The sequence below is a fragment of the Poecilia reticulata genome, chromosome 14, assembly GCF_904066995.2.
Source record: "Poecilia reticulata chromosome 14, P_reticulata-male-v2, whole genome shotgun sequence".
NCBI classification, from domain to species: Eukaryota; Metazoa; Chordata; class Actinopteri; order Cyprinodontiformes; family Poeciliidae; genus Poecilia; species Poecilia reticulata.
Genome location: NC_088843.1, coordinates 16,801,769 through 16,827,022, shown reverse-complemented (window position 1 = coordinate 16,827,022; position 25,254 = coordinate 16,801,769). Strand labels below are relative to the sequence as shown.

The following is a 25,254-nucleotide window of genomic DNA, read 5'->3' as shown; positions in this document are numbered from 1 at the left end:
CCTCGATCCGTGGGAGAGTTTACCAAGAGCAGCAGAGCCTCCGATGACGGACGCCAGCTCAGAATTACTGTCAGGATCTGGAAGTTATACGAGACATAAAACGTTGGTTGGTTTTAACTTTGGGACCAATTTGTAGTTCAGGACTATTGAGGGCAATAAATAAGTCAGTAGATAAACTGATCATCTAAATAAAACTGTACATGAAATAGCTTTATGCATAATTACTTAAACATTTTCAAAAAAGTAGATTAGCAACGTCACAGAGCTAAAAGTTGCAGTATGTCACTTTCATTAAAACAACTTTTTGTTTGTTTTATTTTGTTTTTTTTATTTTATATATTTATTCACGTCAGACAATCTGTGAGGGGAAAAAAAATCAAGCTCCCACTGCGGTCTACAGAAATAATCACAGCCAGGAGGAGGGTCTTAGTGCTGTCAATCATGTTTGTGTATGTACATCTACGCAGATTGCTACAGAAGGAGGTGGAGGAGTTTGATCTTTTCATAGATGATCTGTCTCATACTATACTGTTACAATAGTTTTAACAAATATGTCAAAAACATATATTTTGTTTTATTATAAACCCTGCTTACTAACCAATCACATGTCAGGGTTTTTTCGATAAACATATGCTACATTATTTCATGATTAGCTGTAGCACAGAAAATATGGAACAATTAAACGAATCACTGAATAATCATGTATAATTTCCAAATATTGTTAATTCCAATTTGAATTAATCGTTTAGTTTTCATGTGCATTTAAACACATTTTTTTTTAAATTTATGTAACGCAGACAGTTTTATTTAAATGATTAGATATGCCAACCTGTGGGAACTACCAACAAAATGCCCACATCAGAACAAATTCTTACACTTTCTATCTAACAGTTTACAATTAATAACAGAAAAACTAAACAAACCTCCTGAGCTGACGGCTAAATAATCCCTAAAGGTAGTGTTCTCTTCGCCTTTGTCGTTTATCTTGAGTATTTCTTATATTCATCTTCAGTTTTCACCTTTCTTTCTGTGGAGTTAACCGGCAGCGGCGTCCTGCAGACAGGATGTATCTCTCAGTTCGTACGGAACTTAAATATAAACAAATTTAACTTCTTTAATTTACTACAGGGTGGCACAAAAGTTGGAATGTTTAACACTGTCACAAGATACACGAAGTATCTGTTGCACTGTTGCAGTTTTGGCCCTTGATATTATGAGGAGTCTGTGTTATCAATCCTATCCACTTGTTTTATGACTATTTTTATGATGTCCAAAATATCATTCAACTAAAAAAAAAAAAAAAAGACAGTATCTCTGGGATATAAATATGTAAATATATATATATATATATATATATATATATATATATATATATATATATAAAAACACACACACAAGATGTGTGATGATGTGAAGTCCTAAGTCGCACATTTCTGTCTTGAGCTGTTAAAATTTCTGCTCGAGGCAGAAAATATGCGCAGCAGTCTGCAGCTGTTCAATAAGTTCATGGAAATGGTGCGAGGAGTCTCTGACGACTGCAGCCCCCGGTTCAGGTCTGAAAACAGATACCGGACATAAATCCTCATTCCAAGGAATCTGAAGTTTTCGGTTCTCTCCACAGCACTGATGCTGAGGGGGTGGCCAGGTCAAGACCTCTAGAGGTCAGCAGTTACCTCCAAGAATCACTAAGTGTCCTCATGAACTACAAATTTAATGATCTGTTTTTTGTTTTTTTTTTCTATTTGTGTCCTCACAGTTGGGTGTTACCAGTTTGAACAGAAGTGGGCTGAACACACAACCTTGATTCACCCCCCTGCACTCCCAGTCTGTGGTTATAGCTTAACAGGAAGACGCGTGAGCAGCCACAAAAAATGACGTATCTGACAGCAGTCACTGGAGCGGCACTTTTCCAGAATAACGGCAGAATCCATAGAACTTTGAAGATCTGTGAACCTTGTGGATGACAAAGTCTTTTTTTCCCTTCCTTTTAACATTCTTAAAACCTCCAGTGATGATTTTGTTGCGTCGCTCATCTGGAATATGACACATCACTGAATCAAACGTTGCTTTATTTAGCCGAATATGTCAACACGTTTTCACTGGTCTCTCTATTTTAAGAATCGGTTCCGCTCCTTCTGAAACCTTCCTCTATGACTAACGGATGAGCTTCCTAATTCCTGGGGAGCATTTCTGAATGTTTTGAAGAGGTTTTCTCCGTGGACGACCCTCTTCGCTATTGTTCCGATTATTTAGGCCTTCTTATGTTTTCTCACTAAAGCTCTGTCTTGTACATACACATATTAATCGTTGAAGTACATCTACATTTTGGATTTTCTGCCAAATATACAACAGAGGTTCCAGTAAACCCACCGGGTTTCGCAGCGGGTCAACATGAGGAAATACGGAAAGCGTCGTTTTCTACTCAAGTGCAGCAGCGCCATCTAGTGGACAAAACATTTCACATTCAATTTACCGGCTTACCAGGAGAAAACTGAGAAAAAATGTCCACCGTGGAGATGATAGAAATATCCAATATACATTTACTAAAAGAAGTATTTATGTGTTCAATACGTATTACAAAAATAAACTTAACAGCAGAAAACAACCAAAACACTTAATGGCTTAAAGAATAGTTTTATTCATGTTTTTAAAACACACACACAAAAAAATGTATTTACATAAAAAAATAATTACACTTATTTTTCAAGTATGCTGGGCAGGACCTCTAAATGGGAGGCGATTTTGGGACAATTACATGTGGGAGCAGCAGTCGTTCCATCGCGAGGAGCTGCAGAGCAGGAACAGGCACCAAGTTGCGCGCACACACACACACACACACACACGAATAACCTATGATGCCAACGTGTGAAATACTTATAAAAAGACGGCAAAGTTTAAGGAAAAGTTCGTTAATGGACTAATTTCTTCATCGTTTTTTTTTGTTTGTGTTTTTTTTTTACACATCGCTCTTGTTGCTCAGCTCCATAGAGGAATCCGGCGCCGGGCCTTGCTGTGGTTGGTGGCCTGTAGAATACACAAACACAACATTTAGACAATTGCAATTCTTAGTTTTGCTATGGGTTACACACATGCAGTTAGAGTGCAATGAAACTTCTGAAGTCAAGTTTTTAATATTTGCTTCCACGAAAGCACTTCCTTGCAATGTTGCAACCAGTCTTGGGCAACGGTTCCCTGAACCTATTTTTTTCTTCAGAAAATAACTTGACTCATTTCGAGACTCCTCCTCGTTTTGATCTTTTTCTGAGCAGACGGTGTAGAAACGTAGCACCAGGACATTCGTGACAGACAGTAGATCCATCCGGTGTGTCACATTTCTCACAATTTCATAAGTCACCACGTTTTGTTTTTTGGGTTTTTTTTGTCACAGACCAACACAAAGCGCTGAAAACTGAAATCGTAAGCGCAATGACCTCGCCGCTGGCTAGAGTCGTTCTCTGCTTCTGCCTTCGAGTTATTTTGGTATGCCAGCTTTTATGGAGAACTTGTGCTTATTGGTAATAAGTAGGAGAGCCAGTGTGTGCGTTGAATAGAGGACCATTATTTAGGAAAGCCTAGATCAGGAGTGTGTGCACCCTTGGCAGTCCAAAGAAACATTTTTGCCTGCGGTCCAACTAAATAAAACTATTTTAGAGTCGCAAATGTTAAATTACGTTAAAGCAAAAAAAATAAAAAATGTAAAAAGACAGTTTTCATTTTTATTATTATTTATTATAAGAAATGTATACACATTTTTCTTTTAAAGAACCACAATTGCATTTCTATTTTTAGATTTTAAACCCAATTAAAACTTGAAAACCTTTGGAAATAGAATGATACATTTTCTTCTATGCATCGCTGATAAAGTTTCCAACTTAATTACAAGAAAAGTAAATCTAAAAACATCTAAGAAATCTAAATCTAATAAATTCAGTGCAATTATTCCAGGAAATAACTGCAAAAAAAAAAACCCTACTAAAACCTGCATTTGTTTACATGTGTGTGTTTAAAAACGCAAAGTTATTGTCAGCTAAAGTTTTAAAGAGGCATTGTGGAAGATCCAAAAACGCAACTTGTGGCTCCGGAGCTGCAGGCTGCAAGACCCCTGGCCAAGTTTCTCAAAAATAAATTACCTTCAACCAGTTGCTGGACGGCTTTCTTGTCTTCAGTGATATACATGGTAGTGATGAGGAAAAAAACTCCACCCAGAATCCCCATAAACGGGCAGAGGAGGAGGCTGTACATCAGGCTACGGAAGTCGGTGGTATCAGGATTAGATGAGAGTATGGCGTCAGAGATCTGCAAAACATATGAGAACAGCATTACGGAGAGGAAGCAAAAAAAACCCAAAAGAAATCCCAAAGGACTGAAAAACCGTAGAGGGATTTCAGCTCACCACTCCTAACAGGTACGGGCTACCGGCGTCGCCGAGCAGATGGCCGAAGGTGATCTGCAGAGCCTCGGCCGTCGCCCGTCTGGTTGGTACGACGACATACTGGAGAGAATCGCACAAACACAACAGCCCTGTTGGCGCCGAGAGGCAAGCGGAACGCGTCACGTTTTACTGAGGATCGGCGCCGCCGGGACTCACCAGCAGTATGTCGGCCAGGACAGCCCAGTTCAGAGAGAGCAGCAACTCACCGAAGAAGATGAACACCTGGAACCAAAGATTTAAGCCACAGAGTGAGGAAGCAATAAAGAACGTAACAAAAATGTAAAAACGACGACTAAACAAAGAAAGTACAAACCTGGTAGTTTATGTTTGGCCTCATCTAATTTATTTCATTTAATAAATGTTAATGCTATATCAAGCGATTGTAAACATGATGGTGCTGCAACATGAACAGTGTGCTGACGATAATGTGCAAAAGAAAGTGGATTTAAAGCAAAGGTAGGATCTGGGGGCAAACGTGCCAAAATGCAATAATTAAAAAAAAAAAAATCTGTAAATGAAATGTGTCATAAATCACTTAAAATCAGAAATGACTACATAAATAAATAATAATAATGAACACATGCAATCTGTAAAAAAATTACCACACAGGTTACCCAGTTTGACGGGCTTTTTAAGGTTTTGGCTTGCTAGATTATATGATGTAATCTAACGAAATAATTCTTCCACTTTATGTTGTTTCTTTTTATTGAAATCAAATAGAAATAAACTTATTTCAACACAAATAAATAGACGGCATCAGCCAGGAGGAAAATCCCTGTCTTCCTCTCCATAGTTACTCACCCTGTATCTGTCTGTGGAAGTTCCTCCTCATCTTTCTGACGCTTACGGTCAAAGCCGGCTTCACCGAGCTGCGGCTGCACACCTGTCTGGCTCTCACCTGTCTGACTCTCACCTGTCTTGCTCTGACCCGTCTGGCTCTCACTTGTCTGGCTCTCACCTGTCTGGCTCTCACCTGTCCCTTTCTAATATCAATCTCGTATGGTTGAGCTGCCGCTGAACGCCTCAGTCAGTTACTGTGGAACTAACAGTAGCCGTGAACATAAATGTCAAATTAATCCAAGCCTGGAGTAATTAGAGTCGCTTTAACTTATTCTGCACTCCACTGAATTCAAAAAACATAATCATAACATTTAGAATATACTGATCTAAATTTTCTAACTATTTATTTCGAAACATTTCTCAGAAATACACACTCAGACCGAGTTTATGTCAAGTAATCTATATCGTTAGTTGACATAGATGAACAACGAGTGACTGGTTTATTTGACTGCGTCACTATTGGTCTTCCATAAATGTTGTCCGAATGACAGGGTAGCAGTTAACTGTGTTTTTGGAATTTCTTTATGGGCTTAAAATGATTAATTTCCCAATTTAAGAGAATATCTTTTATTGTTATTCAACAGAACTCTGCATTATAGCTAAATGTAGACGTGTTTGCCTCTTACATAAGTGACTGGAATGCTTGAGGATGCAACAAAGATGGTGATGAAGAGGCAGGGCACTGATCCGAGCATGCCCACCGCACAGATGAGGGGGTCCGCGTGTGAGAACCTGTCCCTGAGCTGCCTGGATATGGTGGTGCCCAGAGCTCCCCCCAGGATGCCCGTGGCCACCGTCACGGCGCCGAATATGTAGCTTTTTGGGGTGAAAAAGGAAAAAAAAAAAAAAAAAGATTAGCGACCTTCTGGGATTTTGAAGCGCGAGACAAAACGCAGGTCGAGGCGAGCGACGACACCTGTCTGTGGAGTTGCAGCTCTCCCCGGTGCATGGAGGTCGGAGGCCCTGGGTGACGTGAGCCCTGGCCAGGAAGGTGGGCAGCCAGAAAGCCAAGGCTCCGGTGAGGAAGGCCAGAGACGTCACTCCGAGCGACGACCACACGTAGCTTTTACTGAGGTCAGAACACGCAAACGTAACGTGAAAGGGCTGCGCGCGTGAATTTAAAAGAAGAGCACCGCATTACTGTCGAGGATCAAATAAGTGACGCAGAAAGAAAAATAGCTTCAGCTATCAGCAACGTCAGAAAGCGACAGAGTTGTTTTCGAAACAGTAGTGTCATCGTTTGTGACGTTGCGAAACAAATCCAGTTTGGGTTGGGTTTTTTTTTTTTTCGTCTATGTTCAAATCGTACTTTTTTAGAAGATACTTTACGTCCTCCACGTAAGAGCTGTGGGCCGTCACTCCGTCTCCGTGGGTTTCTGCTGCCCCTCGTGGAGGGTTGGGGCACAAGAACACCATCAGGACGAGTCCGACGAGACCCATGATGGGCGTGATCTGATAAACAAACAAACAACAACAAAAATAAAAAAAACCGTATTATTTTTAAACCTACCTGTTGAAAATCATGACGTTTCTGTAAGAAATGTGGTACCCGGAGAGCCCAGCGCCAGTCCCCCGTGAGATTAGCGCTGCCTGCCCCTGTGATGTATCCGAGACCGCTGAAAATACACAAGAACTGCCATCAACTCTGGAGCAGGAAGGGCAGAAAACAAACAAACAAACCGAGACAAAATACATTAAAAGATCGATTTCATCTTGCGTAAGAGAACCTAAAAAAACATATTAACGAGCGAAATGCACGTTACTTAAAATCAGCCTCTCCGTTGTTGTTCAGAAACGATGATGTGTAACGAATAACCACAACCATATGAACCCCACAGTGCCGTTGCCAGTTCTTTTAAACAGAAAACAGACGGCTTTTTTTTGGCACAAAATAGTTTTTTAAACAGGATCATGTGTAATAGATGTGTGCCTGCTTTTCTTTTCTTTTTTTTCTTTTTTTTTGGCAAATTAAAAAAGAATGGAGTGAGCACTCTTGTTTCCCAAAAAACTCTTTATGTAAGAAACATTCACAAGCTCCTTGAAAGTAAGAAGGGCAAACACATCAATATCCTCCAAACACAGTCACTCTGTTAAAAAATGAAAAAAAATAAAAAATAATAATAATAATAATAAAAAATTAAAATTCGGCCTCCGGTCATGAAACTGCTTCCATCTCAGGCTTCGCTGGAATCGACAACCCACAGTAGTAAGACGCGGACGGAACAAAGTTCATGCCAAGGTGACGATAAAATGCTATAGCAAAGTCAGCAAAAACTCTGCTAGTGTTCTCCGTCAGTTCAAAAATATCTGCAAATATATACGTAATCGTATATTAATTAACTGCAAAGGTGAAGCAGTAATTTTTATTTTACTCTCAGAGCCAAACGAATGAAGGAGTTTATATAGAACTGTTTCATATGCAACGATACCTTGAAATCTACCAGTTTTGATTCTACAGAGTTTGATGGCAGATTCTGTTCCTGGAATATGATTTTGACGTTACTGTAGTCCAGTGAACAAAACAAGGGATTATCATTTGAAAAGTGAGACTTTTAGCTGCTTCCATTCACCGCTGCTGTTTCATGCACGGCTTGCTAGTGCCAAGTCTACTTCTGGTGACAGTTCTTGAGGGAAATGAGAAATTCGCCGTCTGTCTGTGTGCATGTGAGGTCAAAGTCGCGAGAGAAAGGATGTCTGCTCAAACACTTGACAGAATTTTTGTTTCTTATAGGAGAAAGTTTGTCATTATTTTGTGAGATTGCAGGCAGACTGAGCTTAAAACAGAGTACTTTCATATTGGGAGGGTTTCTAAGCAACTTGGTCTCAGACAACTTTGCTCCCGACGTCCAATTAGACAATTTAATTGCCACATAAATATTTCCCCAAAAAAGGCAGCATTGGATCCGAATATATTGGTGTTACTACTCTCATCAATTTTCTGTACTTTCTTGTCTGATTTGTGCTCACTTTCTATCCATCACACTTTTTACGCATTTCTCGGAGCCTAATAAAACTCAATTGAATATATTTTGTGAAACGCCTTTCAGTTTTGGAGCGCAGCCTTTTTGCAATAAAAAAAAAAACAAACAAACAAAAAGACAAAACCCCCCACAAAAGATTAAATCTGACGTGACAGTCGGTTGCGGCGCGCGTGCAGATCAAAAAAGCGCATCCTGTCGGCTGCAGCGCTCTGGGTTAAAACAGAAATATCAAGAGTGCAGCGTAGTTATTTAGACTACATCAAACAGAAAGACGCAAAGGTTACACAGGGGAGCCTCTGACCTTCCCACGGGGATAAAGATGTAGAAGATGCAGATCATGACGCTCCGCTGACCCCCGGAGAAGAGATCTCCGATGATGGTGGGAGCGACGGTGGAGTAGCTGGCCTCCCCGACACCGACGAGCGCTCGCAGCAGAATCAGGAGCCAGAATTGCTAAAACCAAACAAAAAAACAAGTCGAAAGCGTTTCAAACGTTATTCACTTCCAAAACCCCTCAGACCTCCTCTTGCAGCGAGGTCAGCAGCTTTCATAGAGCTCGGTAAAAAAAAAAAAAAAAAAAACATATTACCAAAATATCATCGGTACATTCTAATGGGATTGTATGTGCTAGATCAACACAAAATAGTTTATAATTGTTAAAAAAAATGACATGATTTTCTTTTTTTTTTTTTGTAAACCTGAACTAATCCAGTGAAACCACTCTCCTTTTTTTGACGTTACTTTTATTCATAACTATGTTTTACACTTTGTGTTGATCCATCAAATAAAATTCCAATAAAATACATGGAAATGTTAAGTTTTAAAGAGACAAAATGAGAAAGAAATTATTTTGCGTTTAAAAATGTCACATAAGCAGCATTGTGAGGCGGACAGCTGTCAGCTTGCCTTTCATTTAACTCCAGCCGAGGTCGGACGACTACCTAAAAATAAGGATCCTGGAGATGTATAGCAGCCTACTACTATTAAATGTATCAATTTGTTAGGAAGAGCAGAGACAAGTTGCTGCAACTGACGTCTGATCCCCAACTTCCCCAAACACCAGTTCCTGTTTTCTTCCTCCAAACGAAGCTTAATTATTAACCGTATTTAAAAGCGAACTTCTTCTTTCGGCAACACTGTAAAAATGATTTTGAAGAAATTTCAAACGTTTGAATTTTGCTTGTTGACATTTGGCTTAGTCCTCCCACTGTGTGACTCCCACCTGCAGACTCAGTCTCACCAACAAACTTCTGCGCTAAAAATAGAAGCGACTTGCCAGTGTTTTTCTTTTTTCTTTTTTTTTTTTTTTTAACGCGCTCCGAAGCTGAGTGTCGGGCGGAGGAGCAGCAGGAAGTGACGCTCTCTAACCTCTCGTGACGCTCTCCGACCTCTCCTTGTTTCTTCTTTCGCGCGCGTGCGGGATGGCCGGCTTCACACTTACCGATTTGGAGACGAAGGAGCTGCCAGCTGCAGTGAGAAGCCACACGCTCAAGCCGCACAGCATGATGTATTTGCGATTGTAGCGATCGCCGAGGTAACCAAAGAGAGGGGCCAGCAGTAAGAAGCTGCAGATGAAAACTGTAAACGAATGGACAAGTCGATTTAGAGAGCGAGGAGAAGAGATCTCAGTGGGGGGAAACAAAGTGTTGATCATCTCGGCTAGTTTCTAAAAAGGAGTTAAAAGGAGGACGACTGGAAGCACATTTTTTGGGAACAAAGTTCAGCCTCTTCTTTATGTTTAAAAATACACACCCATGTGTGTGTATAACTGTGTGTGTGTGTGTGTGTGTGTGTGTGTGTGTGTGTGTGTGTGTCACAGGTTAGTTTTGTCTTCCGTCCGAAAGCCTATAGCTGCACTTTTAAGTTCTCTTTCAGCACATTTTGAATACAGAGTCAAATAAGAACCTCATTTGTATCATTTCCAAAGCGGTGCCTCCTCTCACCTGTTTGCAGCAGTCCGGCCGTACTGTCGCTGATAAGGAAGAAGTTCTTGATGTCAGAAAGCACACCTGCATCACAACAAAGACACGAGTCACTGGAAGAATCACCAAATCAGAGGCTCCGAAGCGGAGTTCAGTGATCAAATCATTTTGTCTTCTTTTCGCCGTTTACACCTTTGCAATTTCTGTTCTTTCACACCAGCTTTACAAACCGATGATTCTAGATAACGTCCTGTGGTTTTCGAGACTCATCTCAACACTGCCAACCCACTTATAGTTTCTCTACTCGGATCAGGAGTCATAATCTGTGATATTTATTGAAAGTCGGGTTTTATGTATGAGCGATGAGAACCACAGTCGATAGAAATAACACTGAAATATATCATCTTCACATTATGTCATGCGCTAAAATGTTAAACACACGAGCTGGATTTGAGCATTTTATTGTTATTTCTGTCCCTAAAATAATGAAAATACTGAATTACTTAATGGGGGAAAAATACATTGAGAGTCATTTTGCTCCTTCACCCGTTTTTTTATTTGGGTTTGATTTGAGTAACTTCTTATTGGACTTTTGCATCACCATATTTCCTGCTGAATGTCTTAACTTTATCATTATTTACAAAATTATCAGAATTGTAAAATTGAAAAACTGAAATAAAATGTTTTATCTATTCTTCTAAAAAAAAAACACACACATCGGCAATGTACGCAGCGTCGGCCAGAGCCCTTCCACACACACGTAGATACAAATTAGCACACAAAGAAGAACTTCTAATAAGTTAAGTACACGAGTAAAACCTGAACAATTAAGCTGGAAATGACATGGTGTACTTATCGGTACGAAACGGAAACGGGTGGTGATGGCATTGGGGGCAAGAAAGAGCAATATCGACATGCAGAGAAACTGATATGCAATCTGTATAAAGATACTTGATTTTATGTGGAAGAAAAAAACGGGAAGGAAGCAGAATGGCGACCACTAAAGAGCTCAGCCCACCTGCTATCGTGTAGCGCTCCATGTAGTTGAGCAGGTTGACGTAGCAGAGCACAGCTATGGCCACGTAGGCCCGTCTCTGTGAAATGGGCGGCTTGTCTGAAGCGAGCGCCAGCGAGGAAACGCTGTTCACCAGAGCGCCGTAATGCAGTCCTGAACTGGAGCCCAGGCTGCATCGAGGAACCGGTGTGTCCTGATGGGAGCTCCCAGATCCCTTCTGATCCATAGCGTAGCCCGCCTGTTACCCTAAAACCCCCCCCCAAAAAACAATCACACTAAAACTAAACGTGAGACCAAATAATAGAATCACAGCATACATTTTTTGACAGCACATGGTAGGACTGAGATCAGGCAGAGAAGCATGCTGTTTGCAGACGACATTGTGAGCTATACTGAGAATCTATATAAGGACTAAACACAAACACTGGCCACTTTTTAGTGGTACAATAACTGGTATCACCTTAAAACATATATGACAGAAGCATTATGTTATTTTTTAATGTTTTTTAGTGGAGGAGAGCCTACGTTAATGCATTACTTTTTGTTTTTCCGGGGTATAAACATGACATGACATAGAGGGTTGTTTCTCTCATCTTCTGGCCATCAGGCTGGAGGAAGATCCAAGTTTATGTTGCCACCACACACAGCAAGAAGGATGGTAAAAGAAATGTCCTAAACTCACTGTTCAAGACGTGGAAAAAAAAATAAAATTATATACCTGTCGGCTGTTTGGTAGTAAATGTGTAAAATGCAACTAAATACTTCTAGCGCGCTTTCAGTGGAAGTGGCTTTGTGGTTAGTTGACAACACGATTGAAACAAACACTGGGTCAGACAAGAAACAACAAATTATTAAAAACGTCTTATTCCAGACACTAAGTATGGTGGAGGATCAGTGATGCTATGGGACGTTCTGGAAACCTTGTTGAGGTGAACATCATTAATACAACACCAAAACGTTTTTTGGGAGGCGGGGGGTTTTGCCTTCCATCGCCCTCGAAAAGTGGGGTTGTGTGAACGGGCGATCAATAATCGTTCCCCCAGTGATTACTTCTTTACGCGACTTTTCCCCTTAAAAACAGGCGCTCAAACGAAAGGACTTTTCCCCACATTCTTCGGTCGCAAATGACGTTGCTATGAAAAAAATCTTTTCACGCATTAAGCTAGGGAACAAACTCGTCTGCATGCGTCTGCAGGCTTTTAAACTTTGCGGGACATCCGTGCCGTTTATCGCTAATTACGTGAAACAATGAATGAGTAGAGAGTAAAAATCAATTTCCCAATCATCTCATCAGTTCCGAGGGGCCAGCGATGAGTTCATGGCTGTCATTCGTTCTTATCTCAGCCGCTTATCTTCTTCTGCATACAATAAGCATCAAGATGTGGCTCACAGATGCACAGATGGCTTTTTGCTAAATCAGTCAATGAGCTAAAAACCCATAACAAGAACCCAAAAAACACAACCCCCCCCCCACATATTTAAGCAAAGTATGACAAGGATTGTTGCTCTTGTGTTCTGCTTGTGAAATCCCACTTCCCAGTCGTAATCTTGTTAGCGGAGAATGTGTTAAGACAGGAGGGTTTAAAATGACACAAAAAAAGAAGAAATTTCACAAGTGTACGAGTATAAATGTGTCAAAACAAAAAAGGAGAAAGAAGAAGGAAGCTGTTTGGTAAACTGTTTCGCAGGCCAAACTACACAAACAGTTAAAAGCGGCTATGGGAACGCTTCATCCCTCAATGTATGTTCACTAAAAACAGAAATACAGATTAGAGAAAAGGTTTTTTTTGTGTGTTTTTTTTAAGATAGCACTCACAGAAAAGCCCTCTGTCTTTGTGCCCAGGTTACATAGTCCATGCAGTGATAACACTGAGCCTATTGTGCAGTGAATCTTCTCCAAACAGCACCCTCAGCAGAGTGCTGCCGCTCAGATTTTAGCCTCTACACCCAAAAGTCCTGGCTTCTTTTAATCAACCCTACAACAACTGATGCCGGCACAGCTGTAGGCGAAAACCTTAAGCCGCTAAACCTGTTCAGAGAAGTAGAAAACAAGCTCACCTAGTTGCAGACGGCTCCCTCTACAGAGAAGTTGCTTTTAAACTCTTTTTCTTCTCAATTCATACTTGAAGACTGGATGCCAGAGAACGGCGCACACACTCCTCCGCGACTCTGAGTATTGAGGAAGCTAAACGGTTATCTCACTTCTAGCTTGACTCGAGATATATTAAGTTAGTGCAGAGGGCCCTGCCCACTCAGGGCTGGTCATATGCCTCCACATTTGGGTTGACACAATGTTGCTAAATGTGATGTTTGGTATTTTTATCCAGCTTTTTTTTTTTTTTACATTTATAAAAAAAAATAAAAAAACACTGTCAGGTTCATTGGGTAGAGCTTGAACGACAGGCAGGAGGGCCTCAGCAGATTGAAAGTAGCAAACATTTTCAGGAACTAAATGAGCGTGTTTCAGACTTTAATCAGCGGAGTTGCATCCTTCTGCGTGTTCCTGTAGCGTCAGAAGAGAAGTGGGGTCAGTTGTACCTTTTTAACCTTTGCTGTCGGGAAAAATAGCTGCTCATTACTGTAGGGCTGATTTAATAATGCGAGAAATGTAAATCATAAAGAGGGGAAATCCCTCAAACAAAAGCTGCACTATTTCCATTTTTGAAGGCTTCTATCCAATTTGTTGACCTGCTTTAAGAATGTGTGTGTGTTGTTTTTTTTCCTATTGAATTCTTGTCACTTCACTGCATCCACTGGTTAACTGTTAACCCGATAACACTTCTGTGTCAAGTCCTCAATCGTATGCAAGTTCTTCTGTCTGACCCTCACTGAAAAGATACCGTAAGTCCCCAAAAGGTGACACGCAAGCTTGAGTGTTTTTCTAGTTTCCCTGGTTACGTTACTAACGCAATCTGTTAGAAAACAACAGAACCACAAGTCTGAACACCTCCAAACGCCACAGCTGTAACTGCAGCCATCGTCTGTCAGAACGAGACGTTGCGACTTGGCGACAACTTCCTCCCCAGGAGAGTTTCTGTCAATGTGATCTGACATCTTTTTTTTGTTTGTTTTCACCTTTGGTTTTAGAGCACAGCAGTTGAGAAGCAGGTGTTAAAAAAAAATCGATTTGTCAAATGTATTTTGGCAATCTCTCGATAATATCATGATTGCGTCTTCTCTTTTTACTGCTGTTGAGAGGTCAATCAAGAGGTCGTCTGTTTGTGGCGTTCCCTAACGCCACCCAGTGTTTATGATGAGCATTATCTTGTGCAGATGAGATTAACTTTTTTTTTTTGGTGGTTTCAGAGGTTATGTTGCAAAAACTGTAGTTTTTCACAGAGACTAATCTGATCATCGTATCTCGATTTACCACAAAAATATAAGTGACACGTACGCAAACCAACTAAAAATAACAACAAAAAATAGGCTGAGAACAGCAACTTATTCAACCAACTAAACAGCGTAACATCAACTATTTGACCTGTTTATTAAGGATTTGACCTATTTATAAAAAGTTTAGTGTAAATTAAATAAATCGCTCTGATTCATCAGAACCTCATAGTTTCAGAACTTCAAAATTCTAGCAAAAACAGCTACAAAGTTCATGAACCATTTGGATCACAGGTGTCAAACTCAAGGTCCGTGGGCCAAATCCGGTCCGCCGTATCTTTTTATGTGGCCCGCTGGATTCTAGACTAAACACTAAGTATGCTTAAATATTATGCTATCAATTCAAATCAATGCAGTTTTTATGTTTACTGCCAAATTACATCAATCAGTCCCCCCAGTTTCTTGAGAATTAGCGTGGAAATTCACACAAAATCAACTAATTGGCCCAAAAACTGGGAGTTTATTTAAAGATTTTCTCAAAAATTGTCAAAAATTGTCAAAAACTTCACGAGTTGTACTAAACAGCTGCCTCAGCTTTAATTGATGTCAGATTACAGTCCATGATCTACACAGCGAGGAATAAAAAAGTCACATTTACCGTCATAAATAAGCGCAAATACTTCCAAATTAGCACCACAAACACAAAAAGAATCATTGATATTTTAGCCGTTAGTGAACAAGTTTTATCAATGTATTCTGGCACAACCGGCCCTTTAAGAGCATTCATGATCTGGATTTGGCCCCGGAACCAAAATGAGTTTGACACCCCTGATTTAGATTGATCGCTGTGTCTGATTTACCGTCCTCATGACACGCTCAAAGTTAAACACAGAACATGAAGAGATGAAGAAAATGCCTTTCAGAATTTCCTCATGTGTGTCACAACTTGATGTTACGTCACTGATTTTAAGTTGCAATGGCACAATCGAGCAAGCCCACGATACTCCCACTGCTATGCTTCTCTGTCAGCAGCGGTCTAATGACACAAAGGACAACCAGTTGCTGTATTACTGTAAAGTCTTTGTGTCTGGGGTTTAGCGCAAACATCTAGAGCCGAACTATTAGCTTTAGCGGCAGCTCAACTTTACCTGGTTTCTACTTCTAATCGTTACTTCAAAAACTTGTTGTGTAAACGCATCAGCCAAAATTCAAAATTCTCAGTTTACTGCTGTGTCAATGTGATTAATGTCAACACAAGGAACCAAAACGGGTTTCCTCGGCAGGGAGGCTGAATCCATACTTATAGATCAGGTGTTTATATTTATGTGTTTCTTTAATGTATGTTAAGGGACATTATAAACCCCTATAGTAATGTTTTTTTTAATTGATCTCACCACTGTGGGATTTTAGGTGATCCTGTACAAAACAAAACTGATCAGCTGAAAGAGAATTAAAGCAAATTTTAAATGATAGCAAAATCACTTAAAAAAATAGAAGAGTAGCAAAAAAAAGACCCAATGCTAGAAGCATGTAGAAACAATGCAAAGGAGACAGCCAACAGTTCAGAGAAGTTTGTTGTGTTCAAATGAGACCAACATTTTGCATTTTGTCGGCATGAAAAAAACTTTGTCTGGCAGAAAACCACCACGCAGTAATCACATAATCTACCTAGTCAAAAAAAACATTGTGGTGGCAGCATCATGCTATGGGGATTGAATTTTTCAGCAAGAACAAAGAAGCTCATTGTTGTTTATGAAGAGATGAATGGAACAAGATACACTGTAATCCTAGAAATAAAAAACAGTACAGGCAAGAAAAGATAAAGGTCGTGATCAGAGCTAAATTTATCTGGGGTCCATATCAAACAGTTCTAGTAGTAAGTATTCAGATACTGTGCATCCAATCTTGAGCTAAAATGCAAAAAAAAAGAAGAAAAAAATGAAAAAGAAAAAGAATGGGGGAATATTAATTTTCCCAAAGGAATTAAATCTATAATTGGAGCCAAACGTATTTCTAAAAAATATTGAGTCAGAGGGGATGAACAAAATACAGTTTTCAGGTTTAATTTTGTAAAAAAAATAATTTTTTTAAAAATTTTTTTATTTATACATCATTTACCTCCCACCTGTGAAATATGCGCTGCTTGCTGTTGGGCTGTCGCATAAAGTCCCAAAGAAAGACGGTGAGGTTTGTGGCTTTGATAGGGCAAAATGTAGAAAAGTTAAAGGCAAAAGCAATGTTACTACGTAGTCCATCTTAGCTTTATATACAATAAAGATTCATTTAGATTCTGAACAATTGTGGTTTCTGCCTTGTGAAGGAGCGCCTTCATCCTGATGCCATCTTTTAATCATTGTGCTCCCCCAGCAAACTACAACACAGTAGATCCCACTTACCTCTTAATAATGTTTAAAGACAGAGAGTCTCCTTACTACGCACTGCGTCAGTGTTAATAAATACACGTGCGTGTAATATTTTCTGTGACATTGTTTGTTGCCTAATACTTACCGATTAAAAACTTTGAGGCCGGAGAGTTAAAACGGTTCAGAAGATGGCAGTAGAGAATCACTCACAGCTTGGTCTGCCCTGAGGATTCCAACGAAGAAGAAACATCGAAGGTGGCAGCAGAAGGCGGCGAAGAAGAACGAGGAGAATGCTAATCGGAAAATAAGAGAGACGGGTTCTGTTTAGTTAACGTTAAAACAACGCTGTTACCTCGAACTGCCCCTCTTGAACAGAGCTGCATCATAACCGCTAAACTATGACAGAGCCTCAGTCAGCGCTGTTACTCAGGAGACAGCTCGCAGGTAATTAAACCTTGTTGGGAAGTGCTGGGTACCTGGCTAACAGCGGTACTGTGGTACGTAGCTGTGATGTTGTGCTGGCGCAAATTGTTTTTCTTCAACCTTTTTACATAAACGTTAATATACAATGACATAAAAACTGTGCGGGGATTAAAGGGGAGGGTGTCGACCGACATATTTCAGGTGAAAAATAAAGAAATAAACGTCAGTGTGTATGGAGAAACATTTGAATTTGTTTTTCGGTGTTGCGAACTGTTCGCAGCTGAACGCCGCTGTCACCCAGTCCCGACGACTTCCAGCTGTCAGGGGAGCTAAAAGCTAACGTGCCGATGTGTTTACATGAATTTTAACCGAAATACCAAGTGGTGATTAGCTTTTTCAGTCATGACGTTTGCCGGTTATCTTCTTAACATGCTGCGGAGTAATATGTTATAGCACAAAGTACATTAATATGTCATTTGTTGGACCTATTTTCTTCCCTAACCACTTTGAATTGTTACCATATTTAGCCACCTCACTAGTATCGTTAGGCTAGGTTAACGTTAGCTGCTGTAGCCGTTGTTAGCTGCAAGACGCCAAGCTAATACGCTGATGCTAATATCACAGAAGCTAAATTTACGAGGCTGAAGTTTGTATTCGATTTGGAAACTCAGGAAAGGGACAGTACACTGCTTTTAAAGAGGTATTATTGCAAGCATTTTTTTTCTTTTAAAAAACATGATTTTGTATTTTGATTCTGAAGAGTTGAGCCTAAAACAAATCACCAAGTAAAAATAGACTTCTCTTTAATATTTTATTACATTATTTGTCTGGTTTAAACCTTTTGTCAAAAATTTTTAAGTGTGTAATTGAGTATATTTGCTTGTTTCTTTAATATAGCTATCCGTTTCACCACCAAATGTTTTTGGATGAGTTGGGATCTGATGCTGTTTTCCCTGTGCAAAACGAAACCCCATTTGCAAACAGTTGAAAGAGCATCAGACAAAATTTTAGATGAAAGCAAGATGGTGTATATAGATTAAGAATCAGGACAGTGGGCGCCGGTGGCTCAGTTGGTAGAGCAGACATGTGCAAGGGCTATAATTGTTGATGCAGTTCAATTGTCAGGCCATTAGCTTTAATGTAACTTACTTTTTTTCACTTCAATCTCTGCACTCTCAAATGCGAAAATTGTTCAATAAAGTCCACTCTTGCCAAAAAACAAACAAAATCTTTCAAAAAAAAAATTATCTACATAATTTACAAATATAATTTTTTTTTTTTTTTTTGGTAATTCATCCCTCAATTTAGATTGTAAAACGGAACATTTATGAACCAGGGCTGAGTATTTATGTCAAAAATAATGAGCACAATTTCTTCTGCTTTCTATCCAATATAAATGGCCTGCCGTTTTCAGTTACTGAATGCATATTAAACACTACAGAAAACAAACAAGGGCCTTTTGCTTCGTTTTCGAAGCTGAATCTTATAAATTAAGTGTAAAACAAAGATGCAAATTATTTTTTTATTTTCAAACCAGTTACATTACTATTAAGTTTCAGATGCTTTGAAAAATGTGTCCGTCTAGCCATTCATATGGCTATTTTTAGCAACATTCATCTGAACAGCTGTTTTTGCTTTGCAACACATCAGATCAGTTATGTTTGACATACAGTTGCTTGAAGACACTATCTACTCGTCTATTCTGCTGAAAGAAATTTGTAGGAGTTAATCCAATCTAGGTTTTTTTTTTTTTCTCAACAAGTAGCGTTTTAGCTGCTCCGCAGGGATTCTGAATAATTCTTACAGTGGATAAATAAACCATAAATAAACTATTTAATAAATTCTGGTTCTCCAGAATTTTTCTATAAAGCAATATCTGCACCGGCCTTCTGCAACACATTAACTCTAATGTTTCCAAGTTTTTTTTCAGCCCTTTTATGCTATTTAGCTGTAAATTGTTTTTTTTTTTTTATTGTTTCTTTTAAGGTAATCATCATCTCCCAAAAAGCTTTAAATGTCCCCCCCCCCCCCACCCCTTCTGCTAATGCACATTCCTCCAAATCACAAACATTGTTCTAATCATCTAATCGCTTTATAATTCAGTACATAATTTGAACTAAAACAGGTCAAATGCAATCGAGATTCATTTAAAAACAATGAAATTGCCCTTTACTGAAATACTGAATGCAAGCTAACTTCAGAGTTACAAACTCTTTATTTTACCAGAGTCTGCTGTGAATTAAATTTAGCCCCTCTAATAATAGCAGCCTTCCAAAAGCAGCCAAGTTCAACCCACTTCATTTTAGTTTAGGCTCAGGCTCTGAGGTTAATGTTTCTTTTTCCTTTTTTATGTGTTGTTGCTTAGGACTGGTTGTGGTAACTCAGAGCACAAAATGTGCTCCTTTTTATTTGGAAAAGATTTGCTGTCTGAATTGGTTAACTTTTACCCTTTTTTTTTACTGGATCCTGCGGAGGGGCGGGAAATGCTCGTTTTAGTAAACATGTCTGTTTCATATGAACATGTCAACAACAGCGTACGGCTGTTGATGAGTATCGCTGAAACCAACGCGACTGTTGTCATTTGGCGCTCACACCTGCCAGCCAATACAAGTTACCAACAAGCTTAATGTTTTAAGCTGTGAGCAGCGCAGCTGCGGCTCAGGGAAACTCGTTCTGTCGTTCTAGAAAAAAAAAACAAAAAAAAAAAACAACCTTTCATTAGATAATGATCTTATGCCTGAGCTCATCTGTAAGCAAATACCACTGCTGAATAGTGTCACGTCTTCTTTTTTTTTTTTTTTCACGCTTTTGCCTATGGTTTGGTAAATCCGGGGCTTCAGAATATCAGGAAAAACATGTAATTGTGATACTGTTGCTACATTATTACAAGATTGATCATGATAAACTGACTTTTTTTTTTCTGGCCCCACCACTCTGCGTGAGCTTTAGCATGTTAGCCACTAAAAACATCCATCCACTGCGGGCGTTAAGGGCAGAAAAGTCCACTAAGTAGGCCAAATATGTCAGGCATTTACTGAAGCTGAAAAATAACATCCTACCAAATATTTCACTCAGTCATTTAGCATTGTCCAGCTGTAGCTAAATTTAATTAAATCATTTACCTTTGTATTAAATATAGCTTCCCCCCCCCCACCTGTCATTAATTTGTGCTGTACAACTTTTCAATGAAATGTGTTAAAAGTGGACACTTCCCAAAACTAACAACCTCTTCAAATTTAGATTCTCGATTTGATGATGCTTTTATGGAAGTTGCACATGGATTAGTTCTTTATTTTTTTTTAAAGAGCATATATTTCAAAATGACAAAGCTTTTCAAGTGTAACATTTATGATCCTTCTCCAGTAATACTTCTGACGTTGAGGTGGAGGAGTTGTAAGACTTGCAGGGTGATTCTGTAACTGATAAGTGTGCGCTGCATGTTTTCACCAGCATGCGCAGCCTTATGCAATCCCCCCATAAGACCCACAGCCGGCCGGCCTCTGCAACAATCAGAAATCGTTCTGGGGCTTTCTGTCATCTGAAACCATAACATTTGATCCTTGTTTTGTTTGTTACCTAGAGCTGAACAAAAACCCAGTGGAGGGATTCTCAGCAGGCCTCATCGAGGACAATGATCTGTACAGATGGGAAGTCCTCATCATCGGGCCTCCAGACACACTCTAGTAAGTCACAGCGTTGGTTTTCACGCGAATAACCCTGAGTAGCCGTCTATTGATCTGTTTTAAAGCTGGCTGAGTGTTTATCCCGATATATTGATCCTGTTAACCTTGTGTCCACAGTGAAGGCGGTGTGTTTAAAGCTCATCTGACATTTCCCAAGGACTACCCCCTCAGGCCGCCTAAAATGAAATTTATCACAGATATTTGGCATCCTAACGGTGAGTGACGTTGTACAATACCAGACAAATACTAATAGAGTTGAAATGTCTTAGAAATGTGTCTGGTGCTTCAGTCATTAATACTTTGTTCATATGCAAATCGTTATACAACATGCAGATTCGTTTTTTCTCGTTTGCTTCTTGCATCTGTGTCTTTAATAGTGTTGAAGTTTAATACATTATTTGCAGACATGCCTCTGCTTGTTCAGATTTCTCTTTAAAACGTATAAAATAAGATTTTTTTCTAAATTTTTTTAATATTAGGAGCAGAGATGATTTTATATCTAAGCATATGAGAAAGCAGTCTCTCTAAAATGTGACTATTTTTAGAGTGAAAAAAAAACAAAAAAAACAACTGACTTTAAACTCTCATGATCGTTGTATTTTACCGATTAGCACTGTTAGCAAAGCTAGCATGGCTTAAAATGGCAGTGTTTATTCATTTTAGCACAGGTGTGCTCTTCCTTTTGGCCCCATGAAAAAGTATTGGGAAATATATATACAAAAAACAACATATATTACAACATTATACAAGATTAGTCTTATGCAGAAATGGTGTATAATCTGTATAATCCCAGGAATGTTCAACTGAGTTTTTCCAGAGGTTCAATAATCAGACAAAGACAAGATTCGGATTGGTTAGATATCATTTGAGGCGAATAATATTAAATGTATTTTTGTTATCTGCTAATTTCCTGGTGCGTCTAACTGTAATCGGTGCATCAGTGCGTCCCAATCTAATAATTTAGATGCTTCTAATGAGTTTTCTGACTTTATGTCTGATCCAGGTATTTACGATACTCTTTAGGTTAAATATTTAGTTGTTGTTTTTTTCTTTCTTGGAGCAGGAACTCCCCTAACGCGTGCAGGAAAATGGATCCCAATAACTGGCGACTAAAAACTTGAATATGAAATTGTTCACATGTGATCCCAGTTGAAGCGACGCAAAAGAAGGCGTCTCAGTCAGCTTGGCAGCAGTACTCGCAACAAGAAGGAAGCAAATGGACCACACATGCTGAGGAAAAGCGTCATGGAGGCCATCCAGTCTCTACTGCAGACCGATTAGTTGTTTCCTGCTGCTGGCAGACACACCGTAGTCTATCTGATAGGCAGCCGTTGTGAAACTCACTCACCAGACTTGACTAAAAGTCTGGTGTTATGTGTTGACATGAAAAGTGGGAGGAAAACGGGAGCGATGAGAAAACGGTTTGAACCGGCCGTCTTCAAGGAAATACTGTTTGAGTCACTCATTAACTCTAAATGCATTTTTTTTTTGCACCATTTGAACTAAAATAAAGAAACTGTAGGGTCAAAGGTGTTTCTTCCTTCTACCCTGCACAGCAAAATTCTTTACACTGGAGCTTCACGGCTCAAATGTTTCCCCAAGTATGTTCACAGGAGGCCGAACTCTGTGACAAAGAAGGAAATGGAAGCTAAGTTGGTTCCTCTCTTTCTTATTTCAGTTGACAAGAACGGAGACGTATGCATTTCTATTTTGCACGAGCCGGGCGAGGACAAGTACGGCTACGAGAAACCAGAGGAGCGCTGGCTGCCCATCCACACTGTAGAAACCATCATGATTAGCGTTATCTCCATGCTGGCAGACCCAAACGGTGACTCGCCAGCCAACGTGGATGCTGCAGTAAGTTTGGCTACTTAAGAAAGTGTGTTTTTCTTCCAAATAACGTGATTTATTGATCGTAAATGTCAAATGTGACAAATTCAAAATGATTAACGGCAAAAAAACGTCATAAAAACACCTTATGTAATATCGACTAGGAAGCTTCTAAATTGTCTGTCTTTGTTTTTTTGTCTCCTGCAGAAAGAGTGGAGGGAAGACAGACATGGAGCATTCAAAAGGAAAGTCGCCCGTTGTGTACGAAAGAGCCAAGAGACGGCGTTTGAGTGATATTTATCAAGGATCTAGCTTCTTTTCTGTTTTCAGGGTAAGGAGATTTACCTTTCGCTCTTTACGATCTTGGACTTTACCAAGTCCGGCCGCCATTATCAGATTATAAATAGCCCTATTGCACGCTGTATGTGTCTGATGAAATGATTGCAGCTGGTTTAATATTAGATAGATATGGCTTGATGTTGTGAGTGCAGCAGTAAATCCTCCTCAGAGCCTAGAAGTAGCTTTACTGTTTATTTTGGTGAGTTGCTGAGTCGGATGTTCTCAGCAGCCGAGAAGCAGCAGTTGGATCTGGCTTTCCTGTATTGTTAGTTGTTATTCCTACATTCTGTTATTTATTGTTATAGTGTGAATTATGAATTTCTAAACTGATCCTTTCTGTTCTTTTTGTGTTGTAATATGCTGTTCATTTTACTGCTTTGGAACTGTTTTTGTTTGTTTTTAAAGATTGCACTGTGCTGAGTAAGAGAGCAGCAATCAATATTTTCCTTTTTTTTTTTTTTACTTCATTTATTTTCTGTAGCAGCTTAAAGCTGTTACTGCTGGAGCCAATCCTAGCAGTCGGTGGATAAGAGGCAGGTTACACCATACAGACATGTCTCCAGTCTGTTACATATTTAGGCAAAACAGGCAACCTTTAGCATTTTTTCCCCCCTCACCATAGGATCAGTTAAATTAATCTTCATATTTTTGGGGCTAACTAAAAAATGTTTTGTTCACCAGGATAGATAAATAAAGAAGGAAACATGATTTCTACAGGAAGGCCTTGGCTAAGTTATAAGCTGGTAAAATGCTCCTCTGAGTACAGCGGTTGCTAATTGTTGCTTTGTTAAAGATCACCAGAGTCAGCAAAAATGCTTCATTGTCTTATTTGTCAAATTAAAAATAATGACAAATTTTAACCTACAGTAAATGTATTCATATTTCCTCCAGTTATTTATAATTTGGGTGTTGGCTTATTGAAATGGGAACAAATTTACCAGATAATGAAGATTGAGAACAGGGTAAAATAGACAAAAAAAAAGGGGGGACATATTAGGTCATCCATAAATAATGACTAAAAAAAACAAAAAACAATTGGATTCTATTAATTTGGAAAGTCTTTCATAAGGTAAGTGAAAGGTGTGTCTAAATTTTTCTTAATGATTGCATGCAAAGCAGGAGGCATACCCAGACTGAAGTACAGTTTTAAGTTTGTTTCAAAATGGATCGGTACAAAAATGAGAAGCTTAAAGCGGTTGTCTTGTTATGGCTGTCGTCGTTTGCATAGACATGTTTTTTTTATATACATTTTTGTGAAGAGATCAGTTAATTTAAATAATTTTCATTACTGTATTTTCTGGACTATAGTTTAAACTTCTTAACTCGGTGTAACTTAAATATTTGTGTTTCCCTCTTCGTTTTTTGACTGATACTCATACTCCTGTGCGACTTATAGTCCAGAAAATACAGGAATTAAAAAAGGCTTGCATAACTAATGATAATTGGAGGGGAAAAAGCCAATATTTTGACCTTCATTTTTACTTGCCGGTGTTTGAGCGCCGTTCGGGTTGCTAGGTGACAGAACATAACCTGACGTAAAGGCAGATTGAACCGTCCCACTTCACAGCCGCTCACTTCTAGTCTCTAGTCAATGAAGGACCCTTGGAAGGATGCTGCCCCTAAATTTGTTAATGTCACTGCAGGCATTTTGAAGTGTGACGCACACTAAAAATGATTGTCTAGATTTAACGGTGCAACCAACTAATCTTTCCCCTCCCCCTCTCTCCCGTTTCCGCAGGTCTCCAAATTTGAAATTCAAGATGGCACTGTTTCCTGCACTCTTCCACCCTGTCGCCAGGCTTGTCCTCCTTCATTTTTGGCTGGAACAGACTGGCAACTGTAGGCTGCAATATAACATTAAAGTGACTACCGAGGCTGACAGAAAAAAAAAAAAAAACAACAACCCGCCAAGCAAGTGCCAACATACAAAAACAAAATAAAAATAAAAGAAAAAAAAAAATAAAAAAAATAAAAGAAAACATGCACCCAGAAGATGTTAAAACATTTTTCAAGTTTCTGAACTGCTTCAACATTCAGGATGATATTGTAAAGACATGTACATAGCACAGACTCAACCGGATAATATATACGCTCCC

At 39.3% G+C, this 25,254-nt stretch overlaps 2 protein-coding genes across 3 annotated transcripts; one reads left to right on the top strand and one right to left on the bottom strand.

Moving 5' to 3' along the window:
• Nucleotides 1-2,618: 2,618 nt before the first annotated feature.
• On the bottom strand, nt 2,619-17,159 carry spns3 (SPNS lysolipid transporter 3, sphingosine-1-phosphate (putative)). 2 transcript variants are annotated; one of them, XM_008428160.3, is made up of 13 exons: nt 17,029-17,159; nt 11,194-11,436; nt 10,197-10,262; nt 9,695-9,831; nt 8,555-8,706; nt 6,822-6,888; nt 6,582-6,724; nt 6,189-6,341; nt 5,899-6,088; nt 4,589-4,654; nt 4,394-4,492; nt 4,131-4,296; nt 2,619-3,024 (listed from the first exon to the last, which is right to left on the bottom strand). In XM_008428160.3, the coding sequence occupies exons 2-13, from the start codon at nt 11,414-11,416 to the stop codon at nt 2,957-2,959; spliced, it is 1,530 nt and encodes a 509-aa protein (XP_008426382.1). In that variant the 5' UTR covers nt 11,417-11,436; nt 17,029-17,159; the 3' UTR covers nt 2,619-2,956. The 2 variants fall into 2 exon arrangements, with proteins under 2 accessions (XP_008426382.1, XP_008426381.1); XM_008428159.3 differs by lacking the exon at nt 17,029-17,159 and adding an exon at nt 13,249-13,437.
• Nucleotides 17,160-17,188: 29 nt separating this feature from the next.
• On the top strand, nt 17,189-25,061 carry ube2g1a (ubiquitin-conjugating enzyme E2G 1a (UBC7 homolog, yeast)). Its single transcript, XM_008428158.3, has 6 exons — nt 17,189-17,327; nt 20,887-20,989; nt 21,107-21,204; nt 22,668-22,846; nt 23,027-23,150; nt 24,897-25,061. Exons 1-5 carry the CDS (start codon nt 17,282-17,284, stop codon nt 23,111-23,113), a joined length of 513 nt encoding a protein of 170 aa, XP_008426380.1. The 5' UTR covers nt 17,189-17,281; the 3' UTR covers nt 23,114-23,150; nt 24,897-25,061.
• The last annotated feature ends 193 nt before the right edge of the window (nt 25,062-25,254 follow it).

Coding starts and splice junctions, on each gene's coding strand:
- spns3 (XM_008428160.3), bottom strand. CDS start 11,416: ATGGATCAGAAGGGATCTGGGAGCTCCCATCAGGACACACCGGTTCCT. Junction 9,832..10,196: donor GGCCGGACTGCTGCAAACAG/GTGAGAGGAGGC, acceptor ATTCGTTTACAG/TTTTCATCTGCAGCTTCTTA. Junction 6,725..6,821: donor ACTGGCGCTGGGCTCTCCGG/GTACCACATTTC, acceptor TTTGTTTATCAG/ATCACGCCCATCATGGGTCT.
- ube2g1a (XM_008428158.3), top strand. CDS start 17,282: ATGACAGAGCCTCAGTCAGCGCTGTTACTCAGGAGACAGCTCGCAG. Junction 17,328..20,886: donor ACTCAGGAGACAGCTCGCAG/GTAATTAAACCT, acceptor TTTGTTACCTAG/AGCTGAACAAAAACCCAGTG. Junction 20,990..21,106: donor GGGCCTCCAGACACACTCTA/GTAAGTCACAGC, acceptor TTGTGTCCACAG/TGAAGGCGGTGTGTTTAAAG.